Here is a 25,946-nt window from a genome sequence, read left to right on the forward strand (position 1 = left end):
CGAAGATGCTGTGTCTGAGACCATTCTTCTGTGAGAACAAAGCCGGCCTCGAAGGTTGCATAGAGTCTGATTCCACTGCAATCACCTTCTCAAAGTGCAAAATTACCATGGTAGAGAACAGATCAGTTCTGTCCTTCTCTTAGGCTAGAATGTTCCCATGGGGGTGTCCTTTTTCATGGTGGGACAATTTTGTAGCCACAAATCTGTACCTGTGATTAAAATTTCATAGAATTTCACTATACACCTCCCCCCCCCCCGAACCGGGGTGTGGGCTGGTAAAATCAGAATAAGGTTTGAATTTTAGTGACTAGCATTGGGCCAAAGTCACCTTCCTGGTTTTCATCCTGGTGTTAGGACTGAATAAAATCTTTATCATGGAGAAATGGGGGAGGAGAGGGCACAGGAACTTGACGCTATTTTTGCAACTTGTGAATCTAAAATTACTTCGATCTGAATTTTTTTCCCTTTTAAAGAAGCATTTCGTAGGGTTCAGTGGTAGAGAGTTTGCCTACCACAGATAAAGCCTGGCCTTTTCTTTCACACTGTAAAATAAAGAAAACGCCCTGCACAGGGCTGAGGGTGTTGCTCAGTAGGTAGCGCGCTTGTCTGGCATGTGCAAGGCCCCAGGTTGATCTCTAGCATGGAATAAACCAGCCGTGGAGGTGCATGCATGCCTGTAATCCCAGCCTTCGTGACATGAGACAGGAATAGATCAGACATTCAAAGTCATCATCAGCTACGTGGTGAGTTCAAGACCATCCTGGGCTACTGAGACCCTGTCTCAGAATCAGAAAACAAAATCCTTAGCCCTAGAACTAGAAATAACAAATAAATAAATGACCTTTGTCTTGGGTGACTCCAAATAATGGAGCCTACAAAGAACTTTCCTGCCTGACGTTTATGGCAGGATACAGTGTAGGTAACTGACTATGGCCTCTGGCATTGCCATGTGGATTGATGCCGTCTTCTTGTTGTGTGTCCTGGACCAACTTACACAACTTCTTTTAAAATTTAATTTGAGCACAGTACCCATGGTGGCCAAAAGAGGGTGTTGGGTCCCCTGTACTGAAGAGATTGTTTGCGGTTGGTTGAGAGTGCTTGCTGCTTTCATAGAGGACTGAAGTTCGGTTTCCAGCACTGGTATCAGGTGGCTCACAACCACCAAGAGATTCAGTGCCTTTTTCTAGACTCCATGGGCACCACACACAGGTGACATACACTCACACAGACACGTAAACGCAAATAAAAGGAAAACTTAAAAAGAAACCCCATTAATTGTGTGTTTAAATGCATAACTAGCAGATAACTAAACTAGTTTTTGTTTTCATTAGCTAGATATAGTTACGAATATTTATTGTAGTAGCCATGACAGTCAGAATTTATACAAATGAGTTCCTTGTTCTTGTAATGCTTGCCGTGAAGGTTCGCTTTCACTCCCATTGCCTTTTTAATGCCTATTTTGAAATCGGGAACCAATTTGGAACTATTCAGAAGCTGGTTTAAAGTCTTCTCCAGAGGACAGATGTGGCAGGCCTGGCCCAAGCCGGGTCACGCAGTCCTCCTGGAGAGCTCCAGGCTTCCCAGGCCTCTATGGTTTTGTTTGCTTGTTTGTTTATTTTCATTTTTTAGAGATAAGGTTTCTCTGTGTGTAGTCCTGGTTGTCCTGGAACTCGCTCTGTAGACCAAGCTGGCCTCAAACTCATGGAGATCCACCTATTTCTGCCTCCCAAGTGCAGAGATTAAGCATGTGCCACACCTCCCATCCTCCCCATACCCCCCCCCCCCACACACACACACACTTCATCCCCATCCCTGGCCTGTGCCTCTCTGATAAAAGCCTCTCACCTGTTTATTTGCTAGGGATCCCACAGGCTGACCCATAATAGCAGGTTCATTCTCTTACCCTAGGCAATTCCCCTCTCAGGGGAATTTCTCAAACAGTTACCTGAAACCCCTCCCTCTGTTGAAAATGGAGGCTGTATCTCCCACCCTCCCATACCATCCAATCCTCTTGGTGTCCCTAGTACCTGTCACCTTCTGACAGCATTCAACTTGTCTGTCAGGTCATATGCTTCATTTTGCTCTGGGAGCATGTGAATTCTAAGGGACAGGAATCTTTGTTTTTATTCTTAAAGACATCCCAAGCTCCTGGGGGGAAATGTGTGGTACGTTGTGAGTACTCAGTATTTGTGAGTGCAACCAGGACAGACTGAGTTCTAAAGTCACGAGCCATTTCACCCATGCAATGTGTTCTGAGTGTTGCCTTCTCTGGTAGAAAGACAGACACTAGGAAAGAAAAAAAAAAGATGAAAAAGCAGGATTGTTTATTTCATTAAATTTCAGGGTTGCTTAATCAAGAACTCAGAAACTTGGCCTGACTGTGCTCCTGGAAGTCGCTTCCTCAGCAACTGTGATTGTCCTTCCCTCAAGGGAACATATTGTTCCTCAAAGTTCCTTAAAATATCTCAGGTCTGGGTCAGAGACTGCCATTTCTCAAACGGGGTGATGAGAGGGGGAACAAGAGGGGCGTAGAATGCCACGCTGGGGCTTGGGGTAGAGACTCAACAGAACCCAGTGCAAGCCGTCTCAGGCACTGCAGACCTACCCTGAGCTGTCAGGATCTGCGGGAGGGAGGGTAGAGAGCTGAGTTTCACTGATCCTTTTCTTCCCAGAAAGCCCCAAGGGTTTGGGCTATAAAACACTCAGGTTTATTCCAACCTGGTGACTTTTGTTTCTCCGCAGAGGGAGCCAGGCAAGGGAGCAGGAGCTGGTTTTTCTTGCTCATCACTCTGCATGCATAGCTAGTCTGGCTGTGTCGAAGAGACTACTTGGGAAGTTAGTGCCGCTAAACCAAAATAGCTTAAGGGAAAAGTTACACGGGGCAAGGGTGTGGCTCTGTGGTGGAGCTCTGGCCTAGAAGGAGGTCCTGGTTCTGTCCCTGGCACGCGGAGAATGGACACCTTGTGGGGTGAAGGGAGGGTGCCCCTGGAGCTGTACGTGCCTGTGTAGTTTCAGAGAGAGTTGCCTTTGTTTGGATGGGTTTCCATTTCTGTCTGCTGGCATCAGTTCTGCTTGTGGGCATCAACCTCCTGCCTATACGGAGCAGTGCTGGAGCCGTCTCTGGGAGTTCCAGTTTGGTGTCGGTGCCTTGTGCTGTTGAGGCATCTGCTGTGAACTGTTTTTCTGACCCTGTGTACACTTTGAAAAAAAAAAATACAAAGAGGAAAAATAACTTCCTGCTTGATCTAAAATCAAGTCCCGCGTTAGCCACTTTAAGCACTCGTCCACTTCTGAGGATGGGAACCGTGTGGCAGTTGCCCTCTTCAGGGAGCTACAGTGACATCCTGGATTTCAGTGAAATCAACCTGTTTTGCCGTTGGGCCAACTCTTCCTCTCTTGCTCAGCTTGGAATTGATTTTTGTAGTTCATACTCCATGTATGTTTCCTGAAAGTTTTGTTACGAGTAATTGGAATCAAAGGATAGGTGCTAGCCTCCAGCCATCTGCTGAACCCCAGACGAATGAATGAATGAATGAATGAATGAATGAATGAATGAATGAAAATAGAACCCCTGTGTTTTCTGATGGAGCCAAAACTTAATTTTTCTAAATAAGAGCCAAGTGTTTGCAAGCTCTTGGGAACTGGTAGGATGGGTGTGTCTCCTCTGGGAGATCAGAAAGTCAAGAGGAATGTTGTAGCCTGACAGTCAGAGGCCTGGCTGTGACGCGGAGACTGGCGGAATGCACCCCACTTGGTGACTGAGAGGGGCCCTGTCTTGCTCCCCATTCTGTGTATTTACCCTTTCCTAACTGCAAAGCTTGACCGAGACCACGCAGGTGGCTTTTGTTTGTTCATCTGTTGTTGTTGTTGTTGTTTGCCACCTGCTGTTTGCCTCTCACTTCTCCCTCCCTTTGCCAGGAGGAGTTGGTGCTCCCTCCCCCACCCTCCCCCAGAATCCCAGCAGGATTATCAACTCTCAAAGAATTTGGTGTCAGGGTTCCTTTAAGTCTTAAAACAACTTTTGGACTAGTTATGCTTTTCTGGTTACTGAATTAGAAAGATGGAAAAGATATAAGACAAAGATATGCAAGCCCATGTTCCGCTGACGAGTAGACCGCATGATATCACCGCATGACATCAGCCTCTGGAAAATTCCTTCATACACTCGTGAGATAATGAACATGAAAAGGGAAACAACACTGTTATTATAAGAGTAAGCTAACCTTTGAGAGCAAGTGTCCCTGGGTTCTCTAGAAATCTGTGGGGCTGACTCTGAGAACAGCTGCTGTGGTACTTTGTCTCGGGGTTAAGGACTTTCTAGACAGCATGCACAAAGCCTTCCAGTTTGATCTGGCAAAGTAGATACATTTCTGGGGGGAAGTATAGCTTGTCAGTCATACATGAAGTCTTGGGTGTCATCCTCCTCACTGACAAAAGAAAAAAAACGTAATTTTTCATACTAATTAGTTATATCCTGATAATTACTATAAGTATAATCAACCCCAAAGAAAGAAAATCATAAGGTTATTATTCAAAGATTTTCAAGCACACACGGATGCTATTAGAGTAGACTTCCTGAGAGAAGTAGAAAATCATGGGGGAAATTTTCAACTCTTGGAAGAAGAGGGATTTCAATGGATGAGATTGCTATCAAAATATCGCAGGTAGGTTTGGGGATTAAGTGTGCTCAAGTTCCTACATTCTAGCCTGTTTCCAAGATCTCTACAATCACATTTTATTCAGCTACTTAAATAATGAAAATTTTTCCATTGTAGACATCAGAATTTCTGAGAGACAATAGAAGATCTGTAGACACTGCATGATCCCTCACGGATGTTCATTCACAAGCATCCTTTACAGACTCAAGTGAGGGGTGTGATATAAAATGTCTGGTTCCAGAGAACCGATTATTTGTGTCAGTCACCATACAAAACAGGAGCGGTTTCACCATTCACCTGAGAGGAAGTGGTCAAACACACAAGGACATGGCTCCTGGCCAATGCCACAGTCCTCGGTGTTTTAGATGGTCAAGAACGTTTAACTAAACAATCCGCTTTAGGAGTTCCCTCCAGAGTGAGGGAAATACTCCTTGTCTCACAAAAGTAAAATACATTCACGGTGTACTGTTTTTCAGAGAAAGGAAAAGTCACCGTAAGAGTCAGAGGGCAGAAATGCAGGGTTGATTTTTCCTGGAGGGGCCATGCCTAGTCAGGAAAACTCAGGCACCAGGGAGAGCCTTCCTCTGAGTGGAAAGTAACAGGAATTTACCCGCAGTGTGTGTGTGTGTGTGTGTGTGTGTGTGTGTGTGTGTGTGTGTGTATGCATGCGTGTGAGCAGTGTGTGTGTGTGTCGGGGTGGAGAATCAGAGTTGCATTTTTTCCCCCTTACAATATCTTCAAACATAATTCTCTGCCCCATACTGACCACTTGGCCGTAGCCCTGACACAGTACTGGCCATGTGGACATCGATATTGGACAACTTTTCTAGCCTTAATGACTGCTGTTATCTTGTAGACAGTTTTGTTTTTCTGCCTCTCATTTTTCAAGGTCAGTTTATTAGTGACTAGCTGGGAATTTTCAAAACTCTGGATGGAAAATTCCTTATGAAGTAGGCCGAAGAAAACTATATAAATTTGTTGTTTTTAATTATGTATATGCCTATATGTGGGTATGTGGGCCTGTAAGTGCAGATGAGCCAAATGCCAGAAGAGGCTCAAGGATGCTCTAGAGATGACGTCAGTGAGCTACCTGACATGGGTGCTGGGACCCAAACTCTGGTCCTCTGAAGAGTAATACATGCCCTAACCACCGGCTATCTCTCCAGCACCCAAATTAAGCTTTTTAGGTAAAAGCAAGTTGTGGCATACTTTTTTTTAAAACAAAACAAAAAAAAACCCCAAAAAACAAAACTATATCTATCTTCAGTTTATGGTAATACTGCTTTTGTGTCCTAAAGATATAGAAGTTTCCAGACCAACTGCATAGTACATATAGGTTTGTTTTTTAAAAAATTACATTTTAAAATAGTTTTAGATTGTGCAGTAAAACTGTGGAGCTGGTCAGTGGGTGAAGCACCAGCCACATGAGTCTGAAAACCGGAGTTCCCCAGCCCAGAACATCCAGACGAGGCTGGATCAATAGCACGCATATGTAATCCCAGCCTTCCTCATCATATGTAATCCCAGCCCTCCTCATATGTAATCCCAGCCCTCCTCATATGTAATCCCAGCCCTCCTCATATGTAATCCCAGCCTTCCTCATATGTAATCCCAGCCTTCCTCATATGTAATCCCAACCCTCCTAATATGGTGAGATGAGACTCAAAGTCAGGGAATTGCTAGCCAGGAGGGGGCTGCACAGTAGCAGAAGCAAGAGAAACTGTTTCAGCATGGTAGAAGAAGTGAATCCATTCCTTTTTGTTCTCTAACTTCCGTACTTGCACTGGTACAGATATACACATCTTTGAAGAAAACGGTTAAGATAGAACATAGAATCTCAATAGACCCCTTCTGCATGTTCTCCTACTTTTAATGCCCTACAGTAGTGTGATAAATTGGTTACCATTGATGTCTCAATGCTGATACATCTTTATTAGCTAACGTCCAGATTTTCTTAGATTTTTAACACCTGTCCCAGAAGTCAGGACGTCACACTCCGCTCTACTCAGTCCTCTGTGCCTGTCTGATTAGGCACCTTGTGGTCAAACTTTCCTTGTTCTCCTCGTCTTGGTGGTTTTGAAGATTGCTGGGCAGGTGTTTTATAGACTGTTCCACAACTTGGGCCTGTCTGATATTTCTCATATGAACAGAACAAGCTTTTGCGTTTCAAGAGGACTGTCACAGAATGGAGCTGCTATTTCTATCATCTCAGGGTACATTCTGTCAAGATGAGCAATCACTTCCGGGCGTGAACTTTGGCCAGCCTGGCAGAGATGGGCGTGGTCCGTTTCTGTGTCCTAAGGCTGCCCTCCTTCTCCCCTTTCCCAAGCCATGCTCCACCAGCCTCCTTAAGGAAGGAGACTCTATATAGACTACTAAAGCATTTATTTAATCTGCCATTTTTATCAATATAGAGGACTTGAAAGCTAATAAAGTTAATAACACCTAATAAAGTTTCAGGTTCTTTGTATTGCATACTTTGGGTTGTAATTCACCGTCACATGACTTTCTTGCTCTGCCAGTTCCAGCCTTAGGCATTGGAAACTCTTTCCCTTGGTTCCTGCTCCTCTTTGATGAGCCCCATCGTTGCCTGCACGTCCTTGTGTGGTGTTTGCTGTGTTTGCGACTAAACTCTGGCTGGAGGTGGGGGTGCACACCTTTAATCCCAGCACTCAGGAGACAGAGACAGGTGGAGGTCTGTGAGTTTAAGCCGGCCTATAGAGTTCAGCCTGGTCTACATAATGAGTTCCAGGACAGCTAGAACTACATAGAGAGACCATGTCTCAACCCCTCCCCTACTTAAAGAAAAAAAAAAGAAGAGAGAAAAGTCTAAATTCACTACCTTGACATTTAAAAATTGAACGAATGAAAGCAGCTGCCCCAGGTCCAGGGCTACCCTGCTCTGGGTACTAGTACCTTCGTCTCAGGTTTGTTTTTCTGTAGCTAGCACTGTATCTTTTACATCTTTTATATATTTTATACATATTTTTAGGTTAATTTTGCCCTTTAGGCTAGAAGCTATGAACCAAGAACTCAAAGGTGGCCAAGTCACAGCTTTCTAGCACAGCACAACCTCTTTCTCTGCTTCGAATCTCACAAGTGTCCTTCCACCCCAGGTCTGACCGAGACAGCCGTCTTCAGCTGTGAGGCCCACAATGACAAAGGACTCACGGTGACCAAGGGTGTGCAGATCAACATCAAAGGTGAGCAGGAAGGCCAGGGCTCTCCACCATCTCCTGGGGGTCTGGCGTGCCCACTGATTTTCTTTGTGACAGTAGACAAGTCCCTTCTCCTCTTGAGTGTCAGTGCTGTTTGGGAAAGAAGATATAGGGGCGATTATAAAGCCTACCTATTTTGAGGCTTGATGATTTAATATAAGTAGAACACGCATAGCAATACCTGGCGCATAAATCATTGCTAAGCCTTAGCCAGTGTGGCCCTGCTTAGCACAGGGAGAAAATAAGCTGGAAGCTTTACCTGTTTTCACTTTTCCCTCCTCCACCTTGTACTTGTCCTCATTAGCCTTTGAAGAGCCCAGAGATGGGCTGGCCAGGGACTCTTATGAAGAGTGGGTCAACTGAGCCTGATCTGAGTCTAACAAGAGAGACTCAGAACGAGAGGGATGCCCATCTGTCTCCTCCTCTCCCTTCCCTTGTGCACTTGCGTTTCCCTAGGTGGGAGCTCACGGGGCAGTTGATTGACAGTAGCAGAGTGAGAGGCAGATGTGAGCAGAGACACTGCAGCTCATCACCTCTCCTCTACGCCTGTGTGATAGCAAGTATTAAACCCAAAACCTGGAAGGAAAGGAAAACCTAGGAGCAAATTCCACTTTACCTCTGTATCGTCACCCTTACTCATGGAAACGCAAACACGTTTTATGTTTTACTCTCTGATCTTTAGATAGTGGAGAATCAAGATTGGGTTTGTGGTTCTTTTCTCTTATCCTTGGGAAATCAGAGAAGCACAAGAAAAAAAGGTGGACCGTGTTGAATAAGTTAAAGGTTGGGCATGCAGAGAAGGGAACTTAAAACTAAAGCTAGAGTCATGATTTCGGTTTCAGTAAATCAACTGGATAAAGGATAGGAAATGGCATTTTGTAAGAGTTCATTGCAAAAACAAAAAACCAAAAAAAAACCAAAACGCAAACTAAAAGTGACTCCCGGAGGAAGTGTATAACTTCCTTCCTTTCTACAAATTCCGCTCTTACAGTTTTCAAAGGCATGTTGGGAATCTCAGAAATCCACGAGTGGGTGTAGACTTGTAAAGACCTTTTACCGAGGTTTAAACTTCTTAGAGTTTAGACATGTATAAAATGGAAACATTGACGTTTATGTGTCATGCATAATCTCACCGAAAATTTCTTTAAAAGTTCAATCCTGTTTCCAAAGCTTGTGGAATTCTTATGTGTTTATTTTAAGACAAGGTGACCTTGAAATTCTGGTCCTTCTCCCTTATCTCCCCAGCACTGAAGCCAAACTTGTGTTTCTTTTATTTATTTGAAAACTTATTGTCTTTGTAACCAAGACCACCTTGGTCTAGAGCAGTGGTTCTCAACCTTGCCAACTCTGTGACCCTTTAATACAGTTCTTCATGTTGTGGTGACCCCAGCCATAAAATTATTTTTTTGCTACCATTATGAATCATAATGTAAATATCTGTTTTCTGATGGTCTTAGATGACCCTTGTGAAAGGGTGGTTGACCCCCAAAGGAGTTGAGACCCACAGGTCGAGAGCCACTGGTTTGTGGTGCCCTGTGACTTATCATTGTGATTATATGTGTGTGTGTGTTTGTTTTTCCATAGCAATCCCCTTCCCACCAACTGAAGTCCACATCCTCAGCAGCACAGCACACAGCATCCTGGTCTCCTGGGTCCCAGGTTTCAATGGATACTCCCCATTTCAGAACTGCAGCATTCAGGTAAGTCTCCAGAATGGAGAGTGCGCTCTGGCTTTTCCTCCTCCTCCCCAAGGTGGGCGTGGCTGGTATTTCTCCACTTCTGCTCAGAGCCCCTTCCACTCCCCTACTCAGTGTCCACTGTCGCAGCTGTCTCTAATGTTCTGGCCACAGTGCTGCGTTATGACCTAGGACCCAACCAGGAGAGAAACATGTCTCCAAGGACAAAGGTCATGAGGCCGGGAATAATTCTTTATAAATTACCAAGATTCGTATAAATTCCAAAAATTCTCCCTGAATGAGAGCCGGTTTGTGACCAAGGGTCCAGGAGGCTGCACACCTCCTTCCCAGTATGGCTCTTCCTAGGCAGGTGTTACAAAGGACAGTTGCACCAGCCCAAGGTGGGTCACGTGCACTGATAAATGAAGCCCTTTAGCCACTGTCTCTTGGGAAACCTGGGCATTGCTGGTCTTATAGAATCTTCAGTTCCTTTTAACAGTACCTAAAGCTACTATGAAACAGGGCTGGGAAAAATATGGGTGAGTCGCCCTAAATGATACCTTGTCATGTGATAGGCTGTGCTCTTGAGTGTTCCTTGTGTGAAAACAGACATGGGCAATAGTATTATTACTTACTGAGTCCCCACTGTGGCCAAGGCATTCTGTGGATATGTATCTCTTGCTTAAAACCCACTAGCGCTGTAGGCTCTTCTGTGGGTGACCGGACCAGAATTCAGGCCTGCGAAGATCAGATGCCGACACCAGAGCTAGAGAACCACTAACTCCACAGTCAGGTCAGACACAGTGTATAGGAGCGAGTTACCAGTCACCTGGGGACTGTCTGCTGACAGTGTGATTCTGCCTTGTCCTTTATCATGCATAGGGATGGAATCGTTCTTGGTTTCCTGGATATCTGGTTTTCTCATTAAAACCAGATATCATGTTAACCTGGCCAGCAAGATGCCACACAAACCTGATAGCCTGAGTTTGATTCCTGGATTCTACAGTAGAAGGAAAGAATTGAGTCTTGGAAATTGTTTTTTGACCTCCAGTTGTGTATGGTGGCACAAAGTGTTCCCCCATGATGATGATGATGATAATAATAATACATAAAATTAATGTTAAAAAAGACAAGCACGTTAGCCTAACATAGATTAGTCATTCCAACTCAGTTTGGGGAAGTGACTTCCAGAGAATTTTGTGTTTATTAACAGATGTTTTTCATACCAACTGAAATTAATTTCTCTGTTCTTGGTGCCTCCTCCTCTTATCTGACAGCTGTTCCTTCTCTGAAAAATAAAAACAGGCAGTATCTCTAAAATAGTATCTGTCTTTGCCCTACCGCTCCCCGCCTGGCTTAATCCCTGCCTGACTTTATTTGTGAATCTGCCAAGCCCTGTAAGTGCTAGCCTTTCTTGTGTCTACAATCTCTCACCAGGAAATCCTCCCGATTGACTGATTAATGAACTTTTTAAAGACAGAGTCGGCTTCGTGTAGTCTATACTGGCCTTCAACTCACTATTGCCATAAATAACCATGAACTCTTGCTCTTCCTGTTTCAGCCTCCAAAGCACTTAGCATTATAGGCGTGTGCCACCATGCCTCATTGAGAAAAATTTAATATGGGCATTTATGCTGCACGTCTGTGCCGTCCATTTCTCTGTAAGCATGGCTTGAGATATAGCCCCATGAGATTTTTATTTTGCTGTGTTCTCATTCATCTCAATGGGTTTCTTGCTTGTTTTTGTTTTGCCTTTTTCCTTACGATTTTTTGTTTTCTTGATTATTTAGGAATGTGTTTAAATCCCACACTTTTTTTATTATTCTTTTATGTGTATGTGGTGCCCGCACCTGTGTGTATACAGGTGCATATACCCATGCATGTGTGGAAGCCAGAGGAGGCCATCTGGTGTCCTGCCCTATCACTCTCCATCAGAATCTCTCACTGAGACCTGGAGCAAGGCTGGCAGTCAGCAAGCCCCAGAGATTCTCCTGCCTCTGCGCCCACAGCACTGGGGCTACAAGGGTCTGTGTGCACAGTCGCATTCAGCTTTTTACATGGGTGCTGCTGATCTGAACTTGGGTTTCCAATCTTGTGCAGCAAGTGTTCTTACCCATTAAGCCAGGTCCTCAACTTCTTTGTTTATTTCTAACGTTCCATTAGAAGATGCTTAGATTAATTTTGGTCATTTAAAATCTATTAAGGCCGGTTGAATGACACAGTGTTATGTCCTGTCCTGGAGACTGCCAAGGACTGAGGATGACGTAAACCAGCTGTCAGGAGTGTTCTGTGCCGAATGGTTTAGCCGAGTCGGTTCATTGTCTTAGTCTATCCTGTATCCCTGTTGATCTTCTGTCTAGGGCTTCTATCTGTCTATAACTGGGAATGAGGAGTCAGGGTCTCAACTCTTATTTTTCTTCAACTTTTCTCCCTTTAATTCCATCAGTTTTGCTCTGCGTGAGTGTTAACAGAGACTGTTCTTTTGTTCCTGCCTGCCCCACAGACCTGAATGATCACACAGAAACTATATTAATTACAATACTTCTTGGCCAATAGCTCAGGTGTATTCTTACCTAGCTCTTATACTGACCCTTTTTAAAAAAAAATCTGTGTATCACCACAAGGCTGTGGCTTACCAGAGAGGTTCCTACATCAGCATCTTTCTCCGTTGGCAGCTACATGGCATCTCTTTGACTCTACCTATTCCCTCTATATATCTCTGTTCAGATTTCCTACCTGGCCTTACTCATCAACCAATAAAGCAACACACATACAGAAGGCCATCCCACATCATGTGAGTTCAGAGCTCTATTACAGAGTACAGTAATGGGTGTTGACATTTAGTCTTACAGACATAGCTGAAGTGACAGACAGGCTTCTGAAAGGCAACAAGTTTAAGCTGCTGAATTGAGGAGCCAGAGAGGGTATGGCAATACCTTTCCTCTTGAGAGTGACAAAGTTCAGGAGACAGAGAGAACTGCTACTGCCACCCCCACCTTGAGAGAGAGAGCCGCAGGGTAGACGTGAGGTAGGTGAGACAGCGGCATGTCAGGAAGCACCAGGTCACTTTGGAAGGTGAAGAATCAAGCACCAGCTTAACCCATTCTCTCTGACTTTGCTGTGGCTTCGCAGAGTCATGGCCTAAATGAAAAAAGCATCCCAGGGCAGACAAACGACAGGCTCCCCTTGCCCACCTTGGACCGCATGGTCCAGATGTGGTCATTCTGCACTCAGATACCTGCTAGCTCAGCCTCCCTTCACTCTTTCTCGCCCCCATCTCTGGTGGAATTGTTAGACACAGGAAAGCCAGCTAAGTGACACGAGTAATCTTGATGTTTACCTATCTTAAAACCTGGTTTTTATTTTTCTGAACTTCGCACTTAATAGAGTACCCTTTGTTTTCTATGGAAGCCCTGCAGGGAATCTAGAAGCTGTCTGCAGTGTGTCCCCCTTCCTGAAGGGTCCAAGTACGGATTGTAGCTCATCGCCCTTTTAAACTGGCTGCTACCTATCGGGACACACCCTTTCCCTTCCTTTGATCCTGGCTATGTCTTCTTTCTTCGTCCGTTTTTGGGACACACACTCCATTTCTATTTTTAGCTCCTTCACATGCTTCTTGCCATTTTGTGCCCTTTTCCCGCCGGGTCCACAGAGGAGGACCATTTTAGAAATTCTATATTTTCCCAAGAGCCTGCCTGTAAATGCTCACACAGGGTTCCGGAAAAGGGATTGGGGCAGAGAGCCAAAGGTTTCCTCCACCTTAGTTTTAGTGGTTGGTCACCAGGAAGTCAGTGCATAGTTTAATATGAAAGAACAAAAAATAATTTCTGCCAAAAAGCCACCCCCAAGATAAGCACATGGTCCTTGTTTCTTGAACAGTGGTGGCTTCTCAGGCCAGCTGGTACCTTCCTGTCACCCATAAGGTCTGAGTCAGAGGTGGAACTCAGCTTCCACGCCACCCTCATAGTATCCCCCAGGGGATCCCAAAATGTTCCAAAATGTCTATTTATGGTCCTTATGCTAAACTGCAAACACACCTATCCTGACTAAGAACACTACACCCATAGCCTTCGTTGTACCTCCCTTACTAAGGGAATTCATTCTTTCGATTAAATATTTCCCCCCCAAATTGCTTCTGTTTTACCCACTACTGTTCTGTCATATATATACATATATACATACATACATGTACTAGAAAAACCACTTCTAATCTCACCTATAACCAACCCCATTCCCAAACAGGAAATACGCAAAATGGGATGGGGCAGGGGGAGGATGGGGAATTTGGCCAAGAACTAGATTTTTGCTAAGAACCCAGGTCTCTCGCTCTGTGAACATAGATCTGGTGGACAACGTGGAGGCAATTGTGGAGTTTTGGTGGCGGTAAAGGCAAGGAAGTAAACATTTTAAGGAGATTCGAGAAAGGTATACTGGATGAGATAGAAACCATCCTTTCCTGTGCTTCCCAGCTTCCCCAAAAACATTGCCAACTGTGCGTGCTCTTCAGGGTGAGCTTCTGTTGGAGTGGAGAGAGATAAGCAGAAAGGACCACTGGGCAATACTAAAGCAACTCCAGGCAAGAGCAGGGATCTTCATGTTATAGAATGAGAAGGACAGATGTAGGTGGAGTTTTCCTGTCCCAACTGCCTGCTCCCAAATAATCAACTTGGAGACTTACTATTAATTGCACATGCTCGCCCAATAGCTCAGGCTTGTTACTACCTGTTCATTTAAATTAACACATATTTCTTCTCTATGCTTTGCCACATGGCTCATGGCTTGTTAACTCATTTTCTATATGTCCTGCTTCCTTGGTGGCTGGCTAGTGTCTCCTCTCACTCTGCCCTTCCTCATCCCATCATTCTCAGTTTGTATCCCGTCCAACTACTGACCAGTCAGCTTGCTTATTAAACCAGTCGTAGCGGCACATATTCACACAGTGTAGAGAAGGATTATTCCACGGCAGACAAATTTTTGCTGGGCGTGATGGCTGCAAATCCCAGTGTGTCATCAACCCAGCTACTTGGAGACTGAGAAGGGGGAATGAAGTTGGCCAGCAGCCTGGGCTACTTAGCAAGACTCTCAAAATAGAAACTTTGAGGAGGCTCAGAGGTGAGTGTACCTCAGTGGCAGGCAGTTGCCTAGCACGTGCGTAGGCCTGGAGTTCAGTCCCTACCTCTGCCCGGGATAACAAATCACAGGCCTTTAAAAAGAAGCGAAGCCAACCGTCACACTAGCTCTGTCCACAAGGCACGCTAAGGACAGGCGTGGCATGAAAACGAGGGGCTTGGGAAAGGGTCGTGGCTCCGTGGGGAGAGTCCTGAGGCTGTGTTTGTAGATGTGTATCCCTCCATGAAACAGCCTGAGAATGAGATTGTAGACACACACAGAAGCCGGAAGCCGGAAGAGCAGGATCTAAAGTGTGAGTTTATGGACCTCAGCCTCGCCCAGACGAAAAGGAGTGTGGCAGTTCAAAGGTGACAGGCTCTTCCGGCAAGATAACCTCAGTTTCCCCCTAAAATGTAAATTGCCGGATAAGAATTTTCTGATTAAAAAAAAAAGAATTTTCTTATTACCTCAGAATCTTTGTTCTCTTTGAAAGACTTTGACTTTCTTCAAGACCTGCCTAGTACTTTGGAAGTCAGCGTGACTGGGGTCAGAAATCAGATGACCGGATCTGGAATTATCTAAAACTCAAGTAGCTGGGCACACCTGGGAGAGATTGTTTTCTTAGTTAAATTATTTGAAATGGGAAGACCACTTTTAATCCAGATCTTCTGAGGTGGGATGATCCACCTTTAACCTGGGCCACACCTCCTGCTGGCAGCCTACAGAAAGGACCTTAAAGAAGGAAGCTTGCTCTGTCTACCTCATTACACTCGCTCTCACCTGCGAGCCTGTTCCTTCACTGGCCTTGGAGCTGACTTCTTCAGGATTCTCACATCTACTGAAGACCAACTGAGACACCCAGCCTCGTGAACTGAAATGACTGGGTTCTTGGACCTTCTGTTGGTAGACAGCCATTGTTGGACTAGCTGTGCCCCCTGTAAACCATTCTAATAAATCCCCTTTGTATATACTCTATCAGTTCTGTTCCTCTAGAGAACCCTGGCTAGTGCGGGTGGTTCTGTCTCCAACAAGGTATAGTGCTGGAAATTTTAAACATGGTTCAGTGGTCTTCCCGGCATGACAAGGCCATTGCACTCTCGAATTCTGCAGCTATGGTCACCTACACAAGACCTGTACAAAGCCAGGCCAGCCAACATCCTGTCATGGACTGAGGGTGTGTGCTTATGAGGCCTTCTTCCTTCCTTAGAATAAATAGGCAATTCCTAATTGTTAGCAGGGAGCAGCAGCTCATGGGGCTTTACTCCTCCTTGAGGCTCTGTGGGCAGTTACTGAGGAAGGGAAAGAGGGACTCCTTTTTCAGTAGTTTAGCCACTGGTAAGGTACCTGTGGTTCTGGAAATAACCCCTCACCCATGCTCCTGTCAGCAATCCTAAGGAAACTCATTTCACACACACACACACACACACACACACACACACACACACACACACACACACACACACAAAGCCATGACGGTGCTGGAAGATGGCTCAGGTGCTAGGAGCACTATTTACTTTTCCCATGACCAGGTTGGGGGTCCTAGCACCCACAAGAAGGCTTAGAACTGCCTGAAACTTCAGTTCCAGGGGATCTGGTGCCTTTTTTCTGGCCTCTGCCAACACTAGGCATGTATATGGTGCACACACATTCATGCAGGCAAAACATTCGTACACATAAAACAAAAAATAATTAAAAAAAAAATGACATAAAAGTAGAAGGGAGACCAGGATGAGAAAGGGGGCGGAGGGAACAAGAGAATGCAATGGGGATTGAATATAATTAAAACACATTTATATACATGCCTGAAAATGTTATGATGAAACCCATTATTATGTATAATTAGCATATGCTCATAAAAAGCTTTAAAGAGGGACTGGAGAGATTGCTCAGTGATTAAGAATGCTTTCTGCTCTTCCAGAGAACCTCAATTTATTTCCCAGGACCCACATCTGCTAGCTCACAAGCATGGATTGAACCTAGGTCCTCTGGAAGAGCAGCCAGTGCTCTTAACTGCTGAGCCATCTCCCCAACCCTACGTTGTGAGCTTTGAAATTCATGATAAACTACACAGGAGTAATCAAATCTCAGCAAAGCCATTGGTACTGTGTCAGAAGGAGTGGTAACACCGAGTCTGGAAGAAAAAAAACACAAGCATGTGACTCCTTAGGAAGTGCTGAAAATGTGCTTAGATGATATTTTGTGCTTGCTTTTCAAATTATCATAAAACAATAATGATGACAAAAGTCAAGAAATGTATCTTCTAATATGAGATCTGGAAATTATTGAAAAAATTACATATTATGAAACAAAAGACTAGATTAAGAACTCAAGTAGGGGCTGGAGAAATGGCTCAGAGGTTAAGAGCACTGACTATTCTTCTAGAGGACCTGAGTTCAATTCCCAGCACCCATATAGCTGGTCACAGCTGTCTGTAACTCTAGTTTTAGGGGATCTGATATCCTCACATAGATATACATGCAAGCAAAACAACTATATACATACACATATATGTATATGTATATATATATATATATATACACATAAAATTTTAAAAAGAACACAAGTGGATCTGGGAGCAGAGGGGCCACTTTCCATTTGAGTACAGCATGAGTTATAATTATTAATATGTTAATAACATAATTATCACAGTAACTATGTGTTGCCCGCCACAGTGAAGCTCTGTAGTGCAGACATTTTCCTGAGGGCGTCAGTTGTTGCCAGAGTGACATGAGTAACCCAAGTAATGCTGATGGGAAATTCTGTGTGTGTCCTGAATGAAAACAGTCCTTCCTCCAGCACAGAGGAAGGGCTACGTGCATCCAGCCCTTGTGTGCCCAAGTCTGGCATTCCCTCCACCTTACTAATGCTGGTCCACATCTGCACTGTTCATTCAGGTCAAGGAAGCTGACCTGCTGAGTAATGACTCAGTCATGATTTTTAATACCTCGGCTTCGCCACATCTGTATGAAATCCAGCAGCTGCAAGCCCTGGCTAATTACAGCATCGGTGTGTCCTGCCGGAATGAAATTGGCTGGTCTGCAGTAAGCTCTTGGATTCTGGCCAGCACAACAGAAGGAGGTAATTCCTGAGATATACAATGAACATTTCCTCCCAAGGGTGTGTGATCAAGCAAGCCTTCCCCAATAGCTGATGTTGTGTGCACTCTGCTCATTTGGTGCATTTAGTGGGGTGGTCAATAAGATAGGAAGAAAATTGTTTCTTTGTCATTTAAGAGGCTTAGTTAAAAAAAAAAAACCACCCCAAAACCTTATCTGTACTATGTGTATATAACATTTTCCTTTACATGGGAAGACAGGGGCATCATTCTTTCTTTTCAATGTGTACTGGTGTTTTGCCTGCATGTATGTCTGTGTGACTATGTGAGGGTGTGGATCTTCAAGACTGGAGTTTCAGACAGCTGTTAGCTGCCATATAGTTGCTGGGATTTGAACTCAGGTTCTCTAGAAGAGCAGTCAGTTCTCTTAACCACTGAGCCATCTCTTCAGCCCTGTGGCACCATTCTTAAAGCCATTATTATTTTCAATTAAAATATAATGCACAGAAGTTATTATTCATAGCAGGCAACCCAAAGCGGGGAGTCATTTTTTAATTACATAAAATTCTAACTTCACAGTTATCTAAAGGGTTCCTAGTTAGGTTATTTGGTTGCCTGAGACAGGGTCTCACTATATGGTCTTGGCTGGCCTCGAACTCTTAGAGAACCTTCTGCCTCAGTCAGAGATCAAAATAGCAAGCAGCAGTTTGTCCCTTTATGGTTTCTGCTGCAGGTTCCCGGCCGTAAGTTTTTTAGGAATTATGTCCTTCAACAACAGGTTGTGACCTGGAAGTATAAGATAAGATAAACCCTTCCCTCTACCAAGTTGCTTTGGCAGTGATGTTTATTATAGGAGCAAAGTAGTAAATAGTACAAAGTTTTTTTTTTTTATTTTGGTTTTGTTTTTTTGTTTTTGTTTTTTAAGGGGGGGGGGGTTCCTGTTTTTCCTTTAGTGTATTACAGTGTTTCCCTGTTTCCTTTCTTGCTTTGTTTCCAATGTAATGTTGATGGTAAACTAGAGTTTGGTTTTCTGTGTATAAGATGTATTTTGTCTCCATTTCTCCCCTCAGCGCCTATTTTGGACAATCTAACACTTAGAAACTTTAGCTTTGTTTTACTAATATTCCTTGTGCTTGAAGGTCAGAGACTTCTTACATTTCTGTGTTTGTAGTTTGTATCGCATTTGGGAAACTTCAGGCTACCGTCTTGCCCTCACAGTTTTGGAGACCGAATCTTGGACCTGGTATATTATACAAATGCTCTATCACTGGGCAGCACATTCCCACTCCTCATATAATTTTACCCTTTTTACCTCTCCTCTCTTTTAAGGACTCTGGCTATGTGCACAACAAACCATTAGAAGTTCCATAATTCAATGATATCCTGCTAATCCCTCCCCACTTTTCTCTCCTCATTTTTCCTTTGGAGAGTTTCTTTTGTTTATGTCTTCTGATCCAGTAATCTTCTTTGTTCTTAGTAATCTTACCTAACCTGCTGCTAATTCTCACTAGTCTATATCGCTCATGCTTTGATTCTTTTATTTCACGCCTAAACTTTTAGATCATATCGAATGTAGTGAGGCTAGTTGATTATTCTAGCATCATTCTGGGATGATTTCTTAGTTTACTAGCGTTCTGGCTAGTTTTATGTCAATTTGATACAAGCTAAAGTCATCTGAGAGGAGGGAACATCAATTAAGAAAATGCCTCTATAAGATCAGGCTGTAGGCAAGCCTGTAGGGCATTTGCCTAATTAGCTATCAAAGGGGGAGGGTCTAGCCCATTGTGTGTGGTGCCATTCCTGGGCTGGTGGACCTGGGTACTATAAGAAAGCAGGTTGAGCAAGCCCTGATAAGCAAGCCAGTAAGCAATGCCCCCTCCATGACCTCTGTAACAGCTCCTGCCTCCAGGTTCCCACCCTGTTTGAGTTCCTGTCCTGACTTCCTTCAGAGATAGATTATGGATGTGGAAGTGTCAGCCAAATAAACCCTTTTCCCCCAAACTTGCTTTTGGTCATGGCACTTCCTCACAGCAATAGTAACCCTGACTAAAGACACCTAGCATGGATAATCTTTTCCTGACTAGAACTGTTTGGTAGTGCCATGAGTTGGTAGTACCGACCACCTTGTTGGACGAATTTCCAATAAGTAGTGTGCTTTATTTTAGGACACAGGTGAGCCAATGGAAAACTTTTGTGGAATATTAGTTTAAGATGTGTTACATTTGTTTATGCTGTGCAATATTTGTTTAATGATGCAAAGATGTGTTGCATTCTTTTATGTTGCATCTGTTTAACTCTGTAACACTGTGTTACTTTGCCTGCCTAAAACACCTGATTGGTCTAATAAAGAGCTGAACAGCCAATAGCTAGGCAGGAGTGAGAAAAAGAGAAGAGAACGCCAGGGGCCAGCCACCCAACCACACAGCCAGCCATAGAGTAAGAAGGAAAGAAAGATACATAGACTAAAGAAAGATAAAAAGCCCAGAGGCAAAATGTAATTAGAAATAGGATAATTTAAGTTAAAAAAGCTGGCTAGAACCAAGTCAAACTGAGGCCAGGCATTCATAAGTAAGAATAAGTCTCTGTGTATCTGAGACCTGGGCGGCGGGCCCCCAGAGAGTGGGAAATCGACTACAGGAAACAATCCCTTCTTGTTGCGTTTTTGCTTTAAAGATTTGTTGAGCAAGACTACAGCATTGCCCAGAATAGCAATGAATAACTCCTGTGGAGACCAGACCATTTATTCTGTGTGGTCTGGCCAGTGACCTTGAGTCATAAAGGTGTTGGGTCTGATAGATGAGGGTTACCACTGTCCTCAGGCTTAAGTGGTTCCTGAGCACTGATGCCTTTGATCCTTCATATCACTCTTTCTGTCTTTCCTTGGTGTCCTCACAGGACTCTTTTGCCTCACCCTACAGGTTTATCTTTCTTGATTTACTTCCCAGTGTTCTAGGCACTTGTTTATTTGTTTGTTCATTTATTCGTATGTGCAGGCCTGTGCCATAGGGACCAGGTACAGGTACCCAGGTGACAGACCAGGCCAGCAGATTACAACATTTTTATCTTTTTCTTATACTAAAAAGGTGGGGAGTTAAGCATAGCAGGTTGAAGGAATTGAGATGGTGGGTGCTCAAGACTGCTTCCTGCTTATTTGTGGGTGTCAAAGTCTTTCTTGGAGGGCCTGAGATAGCTGGGTGCTAGTCACAAGTATATAATTTAATCTCTATACAGTTTAATTAATTTAAATTAATATAATTTGATCTCTATTATAGGCAAGGATTTGGCATTTATCATTCCTATTGATGCTACTTATTCCATACATAAAACATGTATTTTTTTTAATTTATGAAATGGGTTAATATGGGAGCTGGGAAGATAGCTCTGGTATCTTGGTAGACAGCTTGCTGTCTTCAGTCCCTAGCACCCACATGAAAAGCTGAACATGGTAATGCACACATAGCATCCTAGCACCGGGGAACCGGGGAGGCAGAAAGGACTGATTCCTAGGTTTGGCCATCTATCCTAGCCAAACCAGAGAACCCCAAGTCCCAGTGAGAGATCCTGTCTCGAACAGAGAAAAGAAAGATGGGCAGCTCCTGAAGGATGACACCGAGTTGACCTCTGCCTCTGTCTACACACACATACACACACACACATACACACACACACGCACACACGCATACACACACACACGCATACACACACACATACACACACACACATACACACGCACACACATACACACACACACATACACACACATACACACACACACACATACACATACACACACACGCACACACACGCATACATACACACACGCATACACACACACGCATACACACACACGCACACACACACACGCATACACACACACACGCATACACACACACGCATACACACACACGCATACACGCACACACGCATACACACACACACGCATACACGCACACACGCATACACACACACACGCATACACACACACGCACACACACACGCATACACACACACACATATATATACCATATACACACACACACATATATATACCATATACACACACACACGCATACACACACACGCACGCATACACACACACATATATATACCATATACACACACACACATATATATACCATATACACACACACACGCATACACACACACGCGCGCATACACACACACGCATACATATATACCATACACACACACACGCACGCACGCGCGCACACACACACACACACACGCATACATATATACCATATGCACACATATTAAAATGGATTGATATGTGCTGTTTAGCCATTTCTTCTACCCATTGGTGTAATGTTGGCTTTTTGCTATTGTTGTTGAGTTTTTTCATATTAATATACGTAGTGTACCTAATTCCTTCAGTGGCCACATAAATTTTCCGTTGGGAAATGTATCTAAGTTTATGTTAAAATTGCTCCCAGAGTATTGCATTTATTCCTTTTCTGTTGTTATTATAGTATGATGAGTATAATTCCATATGTAGATTAAATTATTAGAAATAAAATACTTAGTTATGGAGTTAGGTGTGGTAGCACTATGGTGGTACATGTTTTTAATCCCAGAACTTGGAAGGCAGAGACAGTTGAATCTTCGTGAGTTTGAGGCCAGTCTAGTCTACCTAGTGGGATCCTCACCCCTGAAAGACCAGAGTAGTAGTCTTTTCTAAATTTTCTAAATTACTTTATATATGCACACACCACGCATACTTGGCTCTATTTATCTTCAGGATCAGCATACTCAAAATTCATATAGCTGAGGATGAAAAATCAATTGCACCCACACTGAGACCGGAAGGGCTTTCTCCTCCTCATTATTTTCTAAACAAGGTAGTATGACAGCTTTTTTTGTTTATTTGTTTGCTTTGTTTTTTCAAGACAGGATTTCTCTGCATATCCCTGGCTGTCCTGGGACTCACTGTGTAGACCAGGCTGGCCTCGAACCCAGAGATCCACCTGTTCTGCCTACCTAGTGAGCCAACACTGCCTGGCATATACGAGCCCTTTTTATAACATTTTCATTGTGTTAGGTTTTATAAATAATCCAAAGATGACTTAAAGCACGTGGGAGGATCTAGGTATGTGAGCACCTGGGAACTTTGGTACCTATAGGAATCCCTTCGAGATACTGAGCAATGACTGTACAATCACCCCAGACTTCCTGACTGGGTACCTCTGTCCACCAGTCGCCTGCCTCTGGACTGTATAATGACAGTTTCATTCTGAGCTCACCAGCTTACCTTCCTGCCAGTCCCAGAGCCACAATGCTTACCTTCATCCAGCCTGTGACTTCCAGTGCCCCTGGTGTCTACGGAAGGAATCCATGAGCACCAGCCTCGTCCTTTCCAGACTTCCTCATTGTTAGCCTACCCTGGGTGTTTATAACATTACTAAAACAGCAAGTGGATATTGAGGATTTAGCTTCCCCAAACCCTTATTTGTAAAACTTATATGAGAGCCAGAGATGTAGTTTAGTTGGTAAGGCGCTTGCCCAGTGTGCAAAAAGCTCTGTTTTTAAGTGCATCACCACATAAAATGGGCACACGAAAATCCTGTGGCATTTCAATGGTCCTTAATTGAAAAAAAAAAAGGTAAATTTACTATGAGTTTGGGTCTTTCATAGAACATTTGAAACCCAAATACTCGATAACCAGGAAGAAAATAAGTCTACATGGTATTTCCTTATGGCTCTTCATCTTTTTCTTTTGTAGCTCCGTCTGTCACACCTTTAAACATCACTGTGCTTCTGAACGAATCTAACAGTAGCGTGGATATCAGATGGATGAAGCCTCCAATTAAGCGGCAGGATGGGGAACTGGTGGGCTACAGGATCTCTCACGTGTGGGAGAGTTCGGGGACTTCCGTAAGTCTGCACCCTAAAGCTCACTAGTCATTTCCTTTGGACTTGCCGGTTGCATTCTGTTTCAGAAGCTTTCTTTTTGTAGGGATTGTTTATGATTGAGCAAGGCAGGGAGGCACCTTTCAATGGGACACAAACAATGTAGTAAAAGTAAGAGATGACTAAAAAGTCAGAACATTCTAAGGAGTCTTTGGGGGTGTTTTCTCACCACCCCACGTACTCTTCCCTGATTTATTGGCAGCAAATAGGAACTTATTAGCCTGTGTTCTCGTGTGTCTCTTGTCTTTAGGGAACTTAGGCTGTTATAGGAGGAGTATACTGTGGGCTGTCCAGTGATCATAGCTTGCAGTCAGGGGGCTATAGAGCTTCGCATCCTGGCAATTCATAGCCTTGTGGAAGATGTTTGCCCGAAAAAGGTTGTCATGGAGCTTTCTTAGCTTTATAGAGAATAGCAAAGAGTAAGCATAAAATGGGGGGGGGGGTCAGCAATCCTCTATCTGCAGAAGGGCCCAGCTCACTGTGGGCAGCGCCATCCCTAGACAGGTGGTCCTAGACTGTATAAGAAAACGACCTGAGCGTACGCCAGGAAACAAGACACTGGGTACCATCCTCCGTGGTCTCTGCTTCAATTCCTGCCCTGGCTTCCCTCAGTGATGGCTTGTGACCTGGAAGTGTAAACCGAATAAACCCTTTCCTCCCCTCAAGTTGATTTTGGCCCCGGTGTTTATCACAGCAACAGAAATCAGACTAGAGAAGGTGGATACACTGGTGTTACTAACAGAATTGAGTCTTCCTTACCTTCTTTAGCTGTGGTCCTGGAAATTATGCCTTCTGAGTCATCATATCCCTGTTCCATAGAACCCTGTTGGCAGATCCCAAGTTAAGCCTCTTTGTTTTATGTGATGTATCTGGGACATCACAAAGCTTCTTGAGAAGAGAGAGGGACAGCTGTAGTCCCGCTCCAACCTTTGCTCCTGTCCTTTCCAAGGTCATACCATCCAGTGTTTATAAAAATTGCTTTTTTCCAAAAGGACAATGGGGATTTGTTCTCTTTCTTTTCTATGAGAAAACAGGCTGTTGAGAACAGTAGGTGATGAGATAGAAGGAAAAGACAAGGGCTTGGATATCCATGTTGTTCTGCACCATGTGACTAATAGACAAGTATCCAGCATCTGTAGCACCCTACAGGAGAAACCTCTCGTTCCCTAGTCTTGTCCCAGGTGCCTCAAAGTTGACTGAATTTCTCCATGGGCTGAGCCAGAGAGTACCTGGTTCTGACAGTGTAACACTTTCCACAGTGGTGAATGCTTAGTGTAGGACAGAAGAGCGCTGATTGTGCGGTTCAGTGGGAATTTCATCTTTCTCTGGTGGCACTCAGAAACAAACCAGCATGTTTAAGCTACTCCTTCTAGTCTTGATGAAGGCTTCTTTCCTAAACGGGACGTCTTGAGCTGCAGCATTCAAAGAGCAATGGAGAAACCTTTATGAATGACTTGGCCTGAGAGCCTGATGCACCAAGTGCAGCTCACACCCATCCATGCCCTACGTTCTCATTGCCCTTTGTTCAGACGTCCCCTCCGCAGTGAGAACAATGTGGGCACAGTTCAGGCTGTGACCTTTCAGTAGCTCACCTCCTTGCAGATGCCAAGTCATCCAGTCATGAGGTCATTTACATTGCGCCCACACTGTACTTGGGGCCTTGTGACAACAACAGGCTGAGTCGGTCACGTTATTTTGAGAGCATTCTCTGCTGCAATTGTGCTTCTGTCCCATGATTTGAACCTGAAGGCAAAGAGGGAATCCTGAAAAGGGCCCGGGGGATGGGGTGGGATCCCACCAGGCTGAAATGATGTTTGCAATGACCTGGGCATATGTCATTTTATTTCTAAACTCTCTTCATCTTGTAAAGCCACAGCGGAGATGGTGTTGGTCTCTCACAACTGTCCTCTCGTTTGCACTTTTAGCTACTTCTTCTTACGTAAGGCAGGAAACCAGACACTTCGGAAATTTCTGACTGACTGACAGCTGTGACGAGTTGGGTTTTGTATTTGTGTAACTTCAGAGCTTTCTTTTTTTTCGAGACAGGGTTTCTCTGTAGCTTTGGTGCCTGTCCTGGAACTAGCTCTTGTAGACCAGGCTGGCCTCGAACTCACAGAGATCCGCCTGCCTCTGCTTCCCGAGTGCTGGGATTAAAGGCGTGCGCCACCACCGCCCGGCTCAGAGCTTTCTTGGAAGAGCTCTCTGGGTGGCCTGTTTCAGTGACACGGAAGATGAGCTTGTACCTTTGTCATTAGTAACCTTTATATCACTATGTCAGTCAGGAGGAATTTCATGTTTGTTT

The 25,946-nt window shown here is 44.2% G+C and overlaps 1 protein-coding gene across 1 annotated transcript in view; it reads left to right on the forward strand.

Moving 5' to 3' along the window:
- The window catches only part of Mertk (MER proto-oncogene, tyrosine kinase), a 102,930-nt gene that overhangs the window by 38,406 nt on the left and 38,578 nt on the right, over nt 1–25,946 (forward strand). Inside the window, exons 5-8 of the mRNA XM_075962114.1 lie at nt 7,775–7,861; nt 9,461–9,576; nt 17,556–17,739; nt 23,457–23,608. Coding sequence (XP_075818229.1) covers nt 7,775–7,861; nt 9,461–9,576; nt 17,556–17,739; nt 23,457–23,608 — 539 coding nt within the window. The remainder of the gene's footprint in view (nt 1–7,774; nt 7,862–9,460; nt 9,577–17,555; nt 17,740–23,456; nt 23,609–25,946) is intronic.

This window comes from Microtus pennsylvanicus, chromosome 2, assembly GCF_037038515.1.
Source record: "Microtus pennsylvanicus isolate mMicPen1 chromosome 2, mMicPen1.hap1, whole genome shotgun sequence".
Classification (NCBI taxonomy): Eukaryota; Metazoa; Chordata; class Mammalia; order Rodentia; family Cricetidae; genus Microtus; species Microtus pennsylvanicus.